Raw genomic sequence first — 12,277 nt, forward strand, 5'->3', positions numbered from 1 at the left:
CAATATGGCCACTATATGCACAAGAACAGTTGTTGCCATGGCCATTTTTACTAAAACAGCTGTGATTTGGGAATGCTTTGTTCAGTCACCACAAACCTGCAATACTTATGCAATGATTGACTCTGCCAGCAATCTAATTCTGGTGCTGTTTCGCCAATAGATAACGCTGTAATAGGAAAATAAAAATGCTGCTTGTGATGATAACAATAATAATAATAACAACAACAACAATAATAATAACAGAAGTTGTTGTTGTTATTATTATTACTACTTTTATTATTATTATCCTCTGGGCGCTTGCATTATCATCTGTGTGAAAGCACGTTCTTACTTTTCTGTTAAATTCTTCAGCTTCAGATGTCCAAAACAAAATGATCAAAATGGCATTCAGAAGAGAATTAAAGACTGCCCCAGTCCCTCATTTTTTATCTCCTTGGCTTAATTTAAATTTGAAATTGTGTTTGTTTTTTTTTCAAGCAAACACAAAGAAAGGGGAGGGGGATAGGGTGATGTTGGGGGCTGCTGTTTGAATGGAATGGCAGTGGTGGCTTGGCGAGGGAGGCCGGGATTGGGGGAGGGGCTGTGAGGTGGGGGGTGGGGGGGTGGTGGGTGTTATTCTTGCTAAAGTTAATGTTGTTGATGTTAATGTAAATGTTTTAAAAGGAATAAATATAATTTCACCACCATAATTTCTGTTTGCAGTCATAGTTAAAATATACGTCTAGAAGTCTATACCTTTTGTTTTACATGGCTTATGTTGTATTGTGAAATGTCAAGACATTACTTCCTTTGTGTATCTTCTTTTAGTACTCAGCCCCAGTAGGGAGCCATAAAATAAAATATCACAAAGGAGGGCAGTGGCTTGTGAACAGTGTAATTGACTGCCTGGTCACATAGCTGTGAGAAGTTACATTCAAAAGCAAAGAAGTGAGCAGAATAATTATTAGCATTAACAATAGAGTATTTGTTGTTTCTAGCTAGCAACTTTGGTTTTGAAATGCAGTAAAAAAAAAAAAAAGAAGAAAACTAAACATTTCAGAGATTATGAAGAAGTGGTGCCATTTTTTAACTACCAAGCAGCCACACTGAGAAAGACAGAAAGAGACACATAGAGCAGAGGCCTGCATACAAGTTTTATGTTGGTTACTATTTATGTACAATTGATCCTGTACACATAAGAACTTACAACCCATTTCATTTGGGAATATGTTACCCATTCACCGAATGGTTAAAAATGCTTTTGTGTGTGTGACTCACCATGTCATCTTTGGCCTGGACACCAGAGATGTCATCACATGGGCCCATTTAAGCAGGTTCAGCTTTCATTAAATGCACTGCTGCTAAAGCCAACAATACCCGCTGTTCAGTCAGTCCATTTAACTGAACTCCATGTATGGCAGTAGCAAGAAGGAAGCATTACTGAAACAATCCATCTCACACGGAGTTTGAAATAAAGCACTTTAGCGAAATGTGGTTAGATGAAACAAAACCGGAACTCTTTAGTCAAAATGCAAAGCATTAATTCTAATGTAGTCTTTTGATCCGGACACTTGACTCCAGACACTCCAATATAGCATGTGTTAAGTCTTTTGGAATAGGCTAGTCTAATTTGTGCCAGCAGATTTCTGGGGGTGGATTTGGCTGACTGGGGCAGCTTATCATTTCATTCACCCACCTCCAAGACTCTGTGCCCTGCCCTCCCCCTAGTCTGGACTTTCTCTTGTCTTTCCACAGTGAGTTATCTAGTTATCATTGTTACAGCAAGCTATCAGTAAATTAAAATTTTGAACAAATTATGGGAAAAAAAGAATCGTGGGGCTAGTCTTTTTTTATTTCTCTCCCAGCTGCTAGGAGAGAGGGACAGCCTAATCTAAGCATTTTTCAGGTGTCACAATACACCAATCCACTTTCTAATGATTAACTTGAGCATGCCCAAAGGAATACTCAGTATGTCCTTTTCCTGATCTGTGCCATTCAGTCTTCAGGTTCTTTAGACTTGAAAATTGAAACAAGCATCATTAGTTATAACATCTATGTACAGGTGCAGTATTTGGCTTAATCGATAATCATAAGCTATTATGAACCCATAACGTTACATTAAATGAGTTAACGAATCAATCATGCTATCAAGTTTCCACAGTTTAAAATACATTTATGATGCTGTTACATTCTTTGAGCATTATTCTTACTGATGCCATAGCATTGAAACTTAATACCAGGGGTGGCCAAAAATAACCTGCTAGGCACATACTTAAAGGGCTAGTACATTGTGGTCTTTGTTTGAAATCCACACCCAAAACCACTCTAAGTATAAAACAAAAAGAAATATTAACATCAACAAGGTTAACATCATTAAAGATATTAATCACAATTTCACACTATTCCTTATTACTATTCCTACCACAGACAAGAAAATAAATATATGTATTATTAACATTTACAATGAAGTCAAGAAATTTTGTAGAAAAGATATTTTGTAACTATGCATTGATCTTGCTTGTGCTTCTCAGTATGCAGGGTGTGTTACATAGCCAATGGCAAATTAAGTCCAGAGAAATATATTGATTTACAAGGTACAGATCTCAAAGGATTCACAGGAAACCAGATAGAAGAGTGGGCACCATACTGTACATTATCTCAATAAGAGCAGCTACCACAGGGTAATGTGCTTACATTAACAAAGCAATTTGGAACAGGAACCTGTGTAATATCATGAATGAACCCGACGAACACACTTACATGACGAAGAGAAAAAAATGTATTCATAATGTGGTTTTAGTTTCAAACTGACTGAAAAAAGCTGTATCCCTAACATATTTTGAGTACTAAATGGATTGATTTAATCTTTTCATCATACAGATTTATCTAGTAACCGATGCTGTAAAACAATCATTCTACAAATGAATGTAACACCTTGATAGGTGCATTGTGTATGAATGGAAAAGCTCTCCATTACTTTAGCATTTTAAGCAAAACATCAGAACACCACTGAAACATCAATCATCTCAGCTTTCTTATGACACAGGGCTATGTGAATAGTCAGTGGGTAAAATTCAGCTTCACCGCCCCAGAAACAGGAGACGTAGAGCAACATGGAAAACAACATGTGCAGCAGTTAAGAGGTGGTGATTATTTACAATAATTCTAATGCCATTTTTATATCCTTAACGGACATTCCAATTACGGACTGCTTACATTGTCATAGCTGTGCACCCTGCAAATTCTATGTCCTATTTCTACAGAATTTTCACTCTTGCACAATCATGTGAATTAGTCAAAGAAAAACATTAATGTTTTGATGACAGTTCAGAGCCTCGTCCCATACTGTAGGTGTGCAGTCAGCAGGTCTTTCATTCAGCACACGTTCCTCAGTTAATGCACACAACATGTCTGCTTTAAGGGCTTATTTTGTATTATTTGTATCTGCTTAGTTAGAATTGTAATTATAATCTTTAATGGTCCTGAATTCCATTTCCCTGAATGTAATTACGTACTTACATTTACATACACAGCAACGAACAACCACATGACAAAAGTAAGCATCTGACATTCAACATATCAGCACTGCTTGGTATTGTTCGGAACATAGAAACATGCGGTCAGTTTCATATGTCTCATGATTCATTTCTATTTTATGTTCAGGGAACCATTTGTCTTTGAGCAGCTGCAACTTATGGTGCATCGTCCAAAATACTACTGCCTCCTTGACATCAAGACCGAAATAAATGCTATTCCCCATACTTTAAGTCACAATATATGCTTAATTCAATGTCCATACTTTTATGCCTCCTGAAATTCCCTTGGTTTTTATCATATAAAAATATTGAGAATTCTGTTTATAGCTTTTAATACAAATACAAAGCAATTCTCAACCTTAATTTACATGGACAATCTAATAGGCAGCCATTAGAAATGCATGCATATACATAGTCCACATAGGCAAAACATTATCACTTTCACCATAAGTGCAAAGGAACAGGTTTCACACTTTCCCCCCTCAATTTAAACATACCCTTCAGGGTGTACCATCGTCCGTCTGTGTTTATCTGTGTGTCGCTGAATAACTGTGAGAGTGTCTTCTCCCAAACAGCTGCGCATGCAAACCCTTCTCTCAGCAAATCCAACCAGCCGCACAGTTGGAGGAAACTGGCAGGTATCTGAAATTGGAAACTGACTTGAACACGTCTGGTTCTGCCTCTATCTTTAACTTCAAATGAGCAGGCTCTGAATTCCTACTCCGTGTTGCTGACACACAGCTTCTCTGCCTCCTCAAATCAGAGCACAGCTATTCTCCAGCCCTTCTATTTCCTCCACCAATCACAGCATGGCTCTCCTCCTGTCTATCTGGCGCCTCCACCAGTCACAGTCCAGTTCCTCGCATACCTCTCTGTTGGCTCCCACACTAAAAGCCTGGCATCAATAATACTGTGTGTGTCAGTCTGAATTTATTGCAGGATAAGTATTTTTATTTATGAATCTAGACATTTTAAAAGCTTAACAAAGAGCCATAAAAAGAATTTCACAACATGTTGTACTGTGGTTCTTGAACTTGCCCAGACATAATTCACCATTGAGGGTTGTATAACCAGAAATGTCCAGCAGGAAGAAATATACAGCACAGTTCCTCAGCATGTTCGGCATGTTGATTTGTGTTGAAATAAAAGTGTCCTATCCTAGTTACTGAAGAGGGCATCTCTGGTGGCTAACAGCCTTGCATTATTGGTATTTCATTCATACCATTCTGCCATTTTTACACTGTGGATTACAAAGGAAAAGACTGTGTTATTATAACTATTTCCTTCTTATACAGTTAAGGTCATGTGTGAATATCACTGTTGCACACAGTCATAGATGAGAAAACTGCTACACCTGCATCATCTCCATTTGGAAAAGGGGCCAGTGCTTCGGGATGCTGCAACACGTTGGCTACACTCTTTGACCCATTACTATGGCAACTATTTTTGAAAGATGCAAAAAGAGAGAAAAATTTCCAATTTTCCAATTACATTTTTTTCCCATAAACGTTTCAGAATCTGCTGGTGAGTTCACTCGAGTAAATGGTCCCACCCCTAGTATGCATTACCAAGAATGTATAAACTGCTGTACACGTGCCTCAACTGAAGTCCAATGTTGCAGCTGAGGCACACCTACAGATTGCGAAGTCCAAATTTAGGAGTAGAACTAAAACAAAATAAATATATAAATGGTAGAAATGATAGATGAACAGCCTGTCAATAGCTTAATATGGTTTTAATGTTTTTTACTGTTGTTTTGTTTAGTTTTAGAAATAATATTATGCATTATTCTCTCTAGAATGCCTCAGCACCAGCAACAAAGCTTTCCAGTATGAATATAATGAGAATTATTTGTACAGTTAATAATCTTTCTGAATTTCTGGCAGCTGCTAGGCTACCTGACGTTCAAACAGACAGCATAAATCTTCTGTGAGCCTTGCAAGCACACTCAGTCAGTCACTGCCCGACACACAAACGTTTTTAGTAAATAAAAATATTACTCATTACCTAATTAGTGCTGCAAGCTGGCTAACAAGTATGAAGTCATACTTCATACTGCTGCAATGTTTACACGTTTATCAAATCAAGAAAAATAAAAACAATCTCCCTTTATATGCTAAACATATACTCATTTTGGTTTACTGCTTATTCACTTGTGCAACATAGCATGAAAATGTCTTACCTTTAAATGTGGTGAAGAATTCTAGGGCATCTAAAGGTCCGACATTGCAACAAACACAGTAACAAAAACAAAACAGAGGTGTCTTAAACAAAACATTTAAGTTTATAGTTATTTATTGTATAACTTTAACATACAGTGCCCTCCAAAATCATTCACACACCTGATAAAGAAGGCTGCATAAAATAAACAACACTGGTAAGGAGTTATGTTGCATGCTCAAAAATGGCAAAATTATATTTTAGGAATAATTAAATCAATTTGAGAAAAACATGTTGTTAAATAAGTATTATTTTCCCAAAAAAGATATGTATAAAAGCATAACATTTTTGAATATTTTATATTACTTAAGCATTATCTGTATTGTTTATCGTATACAGGCTCCTTTATTAATTTTTAGCAAGGGTGTGAATAATTTTGGAGGGCACTATATATACATGTATCAACAGATTGGTCACAGCTGAAACTGCATAAAACACTTGAACAACCAACTACTATTTCTCTTCACAATTAAATTGGCAAAAATAGACATAGGATGAATAACTGCATGACATATCCTACTTCGAAACACAAACATACAAATATATCGTCATGGGCAGCAATGAGCCAGCTTCTACTGCAATGCCGAAAATGGCCAAAACAGTGAAAAAATACAGGAGGACTTTGTTGTCCCTCGTGGAAATGTCTTCCCCATAATAGTACTGAAGCAATTAACTTGTTATTGGACAGTGATTGACTCAACCAAAAGCATGAGCTTGCTAAATGTACAAGGCTTGGTGAATGCACAGAGTTAGCTAATGTTAGCTTCCCAACTCTGGCTTTATCCCTATATATGTTAGCTACCTTCTCAGTCTAGCTTTACAATACAGAGAAACGACACTTAACTCAAACTCAGTAAAACTTGTTTTTACTAGAGGTGGGACTGTTTGCTCAAGTAAGCAAGTACCCGCTGGCAGATTCTTAAACACTTAGAAAAATGTAACTGGAAAATCAGATTTTTTTATTTGTCAAGTAAAAACTATAAGGAGCAACCAAAACACAAAAATAAATAAGTTTTTAACAACTGATAATGTCACATTGTGTGTGTGCGGCTGTATGTGTGCATGTGTGGCACAGGTTTTTATGTATATTTGCCTACTCATATATGTGGTGTATTCAAATCTCTCCCCAACCCCATTTAAACTTAATTATTATGTCTCTGGGCAATCTGGTAAATTTGATGTCATTCCATCATGATAATTAAAACTATATATATATATATATATATATATATATATATATATATATTGAGGAGGGAGGGTGATTAATGTTCATATGCAAAGCAAGCTTAGGTGTAATAAACAACAAAGTGATTGAAGTTCTGGTGCTCATATTGTGACAGGCAGCTGAAAATAGAAATTGTGGACCATTTCTGGATCCTGTGATGGTGGGTGGAGGAGATTTTTGTTTATTTTATATCATTTAAACAGTACACACACTCTCGCACTGTCAATAAAGCACTTGTGGAAACCGGTATTACCACCATTCCCAGTGTCCAGCTATTCCATCCCTCCCTCGGGTGTCACATGGAATATGACAATGTCTTAAAACATGTATTAGACATTTGCAGTACTCTTCATGGTGCTTTGGATTGATGGCAAGTGTTTATTCAGCTCATACACCACAGGTTTTGGGGATTCCAAAACGCTTTCATTACTAAAGTGAAGCAATACTAGTGAGACATACTTGAATCTTGAAATAACTGTTAATAATAAAATGTTCTCATTGAGCACACTTCACAGTAATGCAAGATCACACATGGCCAGCAGGGGTTTTTTGTTTGTCATTAAAGAATTCACAATCACCTATTGCAGTGGTAACCAACCCCTGTTCCTGGAGATCTACCGTCCTGTAAGTTTTCATTCTAACCCTAACAAAGCACACCTCATTCAACAGCTAGATAGATATCTTGTTGAGCTGCTAATTAGTAGAGTCAGGTGTGCCAAATTATGGTTGAAATGAAAACCTACAGGATGGTAGATCTCCAGGAACAGGGTTGGTTACCACTGACCTATTGGGTGGTCAACATGTGAGATTTGTAGAAGACAAAGAACATTTTTATTTTTTGTTATTGCTGAAGCGAATTAAAAACTGCATCACCGAACACATTTGCATTTTACATGTACATTAGAATGTTTTGTCATAATTGTTGTTTAGAGAGCACAAGTTATATTTTATATAAAATTTGGATTCAATATGGTTTTGAAAAATGTTGCAAATTTGATCCAAACTCTTTGTCTATGTTTATTTACAAACAATAAATACATATTAATGCAGCTATAGAAATTAATAATGTTTGCAGAATATTTTTTGTGATTTTATAAACAAAATGCGCCAGTAAACCCCCTACATTCACACACTATGGGGCCTATTCAGAGATATTGTGCAACGTCCACTAGGTATCCAGCTAATTTGCAAACAAAGTGGTTAGCTACCAACCTATAGCTTAGCTAGCTACTGTTGACAAACATCAGATGGTACTAGTATTGAGGTGTTTTTAGAAACTTGATACCAGAATTCACATTTTGATAGAGTGTAGTAGTTAACATTCACTACCTACAAATGACTGTCTACCATTAGCTAACATGGCACCACTAACAGACTAGCTAGCTAGAGGTGGGAATTTCAGAATGGTACATTACTTTTAATGCAAGGTAGCTAGCTGACTTATGGTTCAGTTGAGCCACAGAACAAGTAAGTATATCTGTCAGAACTAACTTTTGGCTAAAGTTTCAGAGAGTTTGATAATGCTAGCTAATGTTACAGAATGGTTGACTGAGCCCTCAGTGGAAGCCAAGATGGGGAGGGGACTACCTGATAAATTTCAAAAACTTCTTTACTGTACCGGCAATGAACTCCACGACCTAGCCCCAATTTACCTCACTGGCTGCCCCCTTACACATCCGCTGTTTGTCTTCATTCTCTCAACCCAGCCTACCATTCCAGTCCTCTCCTAATGATCAGGCTTTCTCCAATGAAGCACCAAATCTTTTGTAACCCCCCCCCCCCCCCCCATCTATAACTCACTGAACCACTATCAAGGAAGTTACAAACAACAAACAAACATAACAGTTACTTTACACAAGCACATATGCCATGGCTATTCCATTGCTACTTGGCCATTATACACGGTAATTGTCGTCTTTCATTGCTTTTCCTTGTGCTCCAAAACTCACATTTACAGTCCCTGAAGTACCTGATCATCTTTACCTGACTGTATGTACAGTACATTGGTTTTTATCTTGTTCCATCTATGTGTTGTATACAATTATTCAAAATGGTGGCCTTTGCAGTGCAGAAAGCATAAGTGACTAAACATCTTTTTCTATTATTATTATACAGTATGGTGTCTCATGTAGTATATTAATATAGAAAGTTAAACGTTATAGACTAATACCATATGGAAATGCAGAAATGTAAACTTTATGTTCTTATGAAAAGAAACAGCACAGTCTGATAATATATGAAATTTGGAATGTAAACAGCGTGGTCTCTATACCGGACAGGTATATGGAAACACATAGAATATGCAATATGCCAAGACATAGACAACAGTGTAGTTGAATACAGAGTATTAAATTGGAAAAGTAAAGAGCTACTGTGCATTAATAGGGAAATATAGTGTGGTCTCATACTATTTGTGAATGTGGACAGCTAAACAAATAGACCTACTGTATTTTCAAATAGGATGGTAAACAGTGTGGGCTTTAATATGGTGCAGTATTTTAATGTAGACAGATAAGCTGCACAGTGTTTGTTAACATGAAAAGTGAAAAAGGACGGTATGTTAAAGTGGATAGGTAATAGTAGCAGCGAGATACACGCCCAAGCAATGGGTACCTCTAATTGGACAAATGGCAAATGTGCTTTTCTCAGTTCAAAAACGCTCAAGTACAGTAGCCATTACAAAGAAAGGAAATTAATCCTTTTTTATTGCAACCAGCCAACAGCTTTACAAAAATATAACTCTAAAGTAATTATCAGCTTTTTTTGTAAACACGAGGGTTTACATCGGGTTTTCCCCCACTGCACAGAATCTGTTTACAAGGTGGGTTATTAAATTGCTGCACAACATCTGGGCGAATTTAAGCCTGAAGTTTCAAGCGCGCGATGACGTAATTGGAGAAGTGGCACATTCTTATACAAGCGATTCCTTATAAATTAAATTCGATAAATACAAATTAATCGGGTTTTTAATCAACATCTTTGCTATTAAATGGTAGCTGTATGTGTAAAAATGTATTGATGTTGTTTTTAGTGAAAATGGTCTTCAGACCATATTGTAAATTAAAAAGCACTGTATGAGCATAAGCGACGTTTAAGTAGGCTACTAGAGAACCGAATTTGACGTATGCGTGCACGGTCATTTTTGTTTTATATTTGAATGCTTTCTAAGAAATACAAAGTATATGTCCTTAATGTCTTATAAGCAATAAGGGTAATCGTAAACCACTTATTCTGCAATCCATTTTACTCTGCATGTTGTTTAAATGAAATGCTTCACTATTGCTCCTAATAGCTTGACGCTCTGTGGATGCTAGGTCGTGCTTCCGCGTGTAAGAGATGACAGATCGTAGAGCTGTAATGCACAACCACCAGACTCTCCAAATGCAAGCAAACCAGAGGCGTTGTATCTCCATTTTTATCACCGTATACAATTATTAGAAACAAATATCCACCATTACCAGTGGAAAGAGAAGGGCCACGTTCTATGGTTTTCACATTTCCACCGCAGTACCCTGCATCGTTACTCATGCCAAAGACAACTCAACAGAAGGGGAAAATGCCTGAATATGTCGGTTATTTCTTACATTAAATTCGATAGTGTATTTTATACGTTTTTTTCAAGCCAGTGGACAAGAGCGGCAAAGAACGTATGGTATTTTCATGTAGGCTACTGGTAAGCAGCATCAGCTGATTTTTACCTGTGAGGTAATGCTCAGTCTAAGGTCATTTAACCCCAAATATCGCAGTGCTCTTGTTCTACTCACCAGGGTCTCAAAGGGTAACGTCAAGGATTGTATCAAGCACATGCTTCGCGTCGTTTTTTCCAGCGAAATCCAAGCGCAACGTTACTCGATATACATTTTTAAGATTCTGTTTTGCTTTTTGCGTTGCCCTCCCTGCTGTTTGCTCTGCGTCTCCTGGCGCTGATGCTTGTACGTAGCCAATGTTAATGAGCACAGCCGCACCTTTCCATTCAACTGGGCGCCTCGGCCAGTGACGTAGAGCGGAATCTCTCTGGCTGATTCAGTGCATCACGCAGATTGATGTTTTTTAACGAAACAACACCTAATGATAGGCACTGGTTACACAAAATAAGAAAATGTTGTAAGGGCTATTGTATGTCATTTATGGTAAGTGCAAAATACGCATATTCATCTTTCCGCGTTCCCACCGTCCCCGCCTTTTAAGATGGGCACACAGACACTGACAAGCGGAATCTTACCATCTCGCAATAAAATGCATTTCTTCCAAAGGAGGACAACTGAGCACAGAGCTGCCGAATGTATAAGATAGTGTAACTGCATTTTACCTCAGCACTTAAAATGGATAAAATACTGCACATAGTTATGACAATACTTAGTAATGGACAGCATCTATATAGTGCCTTTCATGAAGGGTTTTACAGTGAATAGGGAGGTCAGTGCAACCACTTACAAAGAGTGATGACAAACAGAAGTGTCAACTTAAATCATATAATAATTAAAATTACAAAATGAATTACATTTTTATTAAATTAAATTACAAAATAATTAAAATAACAAAGGTGCTGACATTCTTTGAGGAAATTTCCATTTGGCTGATGGACTATCATGAACTCACTTCGTCAGAAAACTAATAGTAGTAGTAGTAGTAGTAGTAGTGAAACTTTCATTTTTTGGATGGCAGGTATGTTGGGTGGGACATATCTCACACTTGAACAGTGCCAAGAGTTTGACACTTTTCAGGGCTACCCACATAAATAACTACAATGACTGCAGACTTTCAATCCCTACAAAATTCAACCATAGATTCAATGATTCAACATACCTAGCCAGTTTAAGGCCATGTACAATTCAATCAAATCAGATTTAATTAAAAAAAAAATTATATTAAGTTAAACAACCTTAAGCTCTTAAGTCTAAAAAAATCCAAAAACATTAAACGGCGTGGCCCAGGGCTGGAGGTGGGAACTTTTTTAAAGACCAAGTGAGCTTACCCTCACTGTTAATATTCAAATTTTTATTTAAATGCATACAATATAATATAATCAAAGATATAGGTTTAAAAATTATTTAGTGAATTACAGAATAAAGCAGTTAAATGATCTTCACTATTTATTTATTAGTTTAATTATATTTTGAGGTTGTAAAAACAATAATGTAATAAAAATGGTTAATGTAAAAAAAACTGTTAACATGATAACTTTTTCCTCTTTAATGGAAAATATATGGTTAACTTAATAACGTTTGAGTACAAATATGATTCACAGCTTTTAATAAAGCAGAGAACAGTGCCTTTTTGACTAAGCAGTCTGAGGGTACTTTCTGATAATTACAGA

At 36.7% G+C, this 12,277-nt stretch overlaps 1 protein-coding gene across 7 annotated transcripts in view; it reads right to left on the bottom strand.

The window, feature by feature from the left end:
• dtna (dystrobrevin, alpha) overlaps positions 1-12,277 on the bottom strand; it is an 86,016-nt gene that overhangs the window by 58,378 nt on the left and 15,361 nt on the right. Inside the window, exons 1-3 of one of the 7 annotated variants that reach the window (XM_064347074.1) lie at positions 10,725-10,940; positions 5,698-5,727; positions 4,013-4,157 (exon numbers count right to left, since the gene is read on the bottom strand). The exons of 4 other annotated variants lie outside the window; for them this stretch is intronic. In XM_064347074.1, coding sequence (XP_064203144.1) covers positions 4,013-4,098 — 86 coding nt within the window. In that variant the 5' untranslated portion in view covers positions 4,099-4,157; positions 5,698-5,727; positions 10,725-10,940. Of the gene's footprint in view, positions 1-4,012; positions 4,158-5,697; positions 5,728-10,724; positions 10,941-12,277 lie in introns of those variants that run through there. 2 more of the 7 variants (XM_064347075.1, XM_064347076.1) reach the window with 2 other exon arrangements.

This window comes from Anguilla rostrata, chromosome 8 (assembly GCF_018555375.3).
Source record: "Anguilla rostrata isolate EN2019 chromosome 8, ASM1855537v3, whole genome shotgun sequence".
Classification (NCBI taxonomy): Eukaryota; Metazoa; Chordata; class Actinopteri; order Anguilliformes; family Anguillidae; genus Anguilla; species Anguilla rostrata.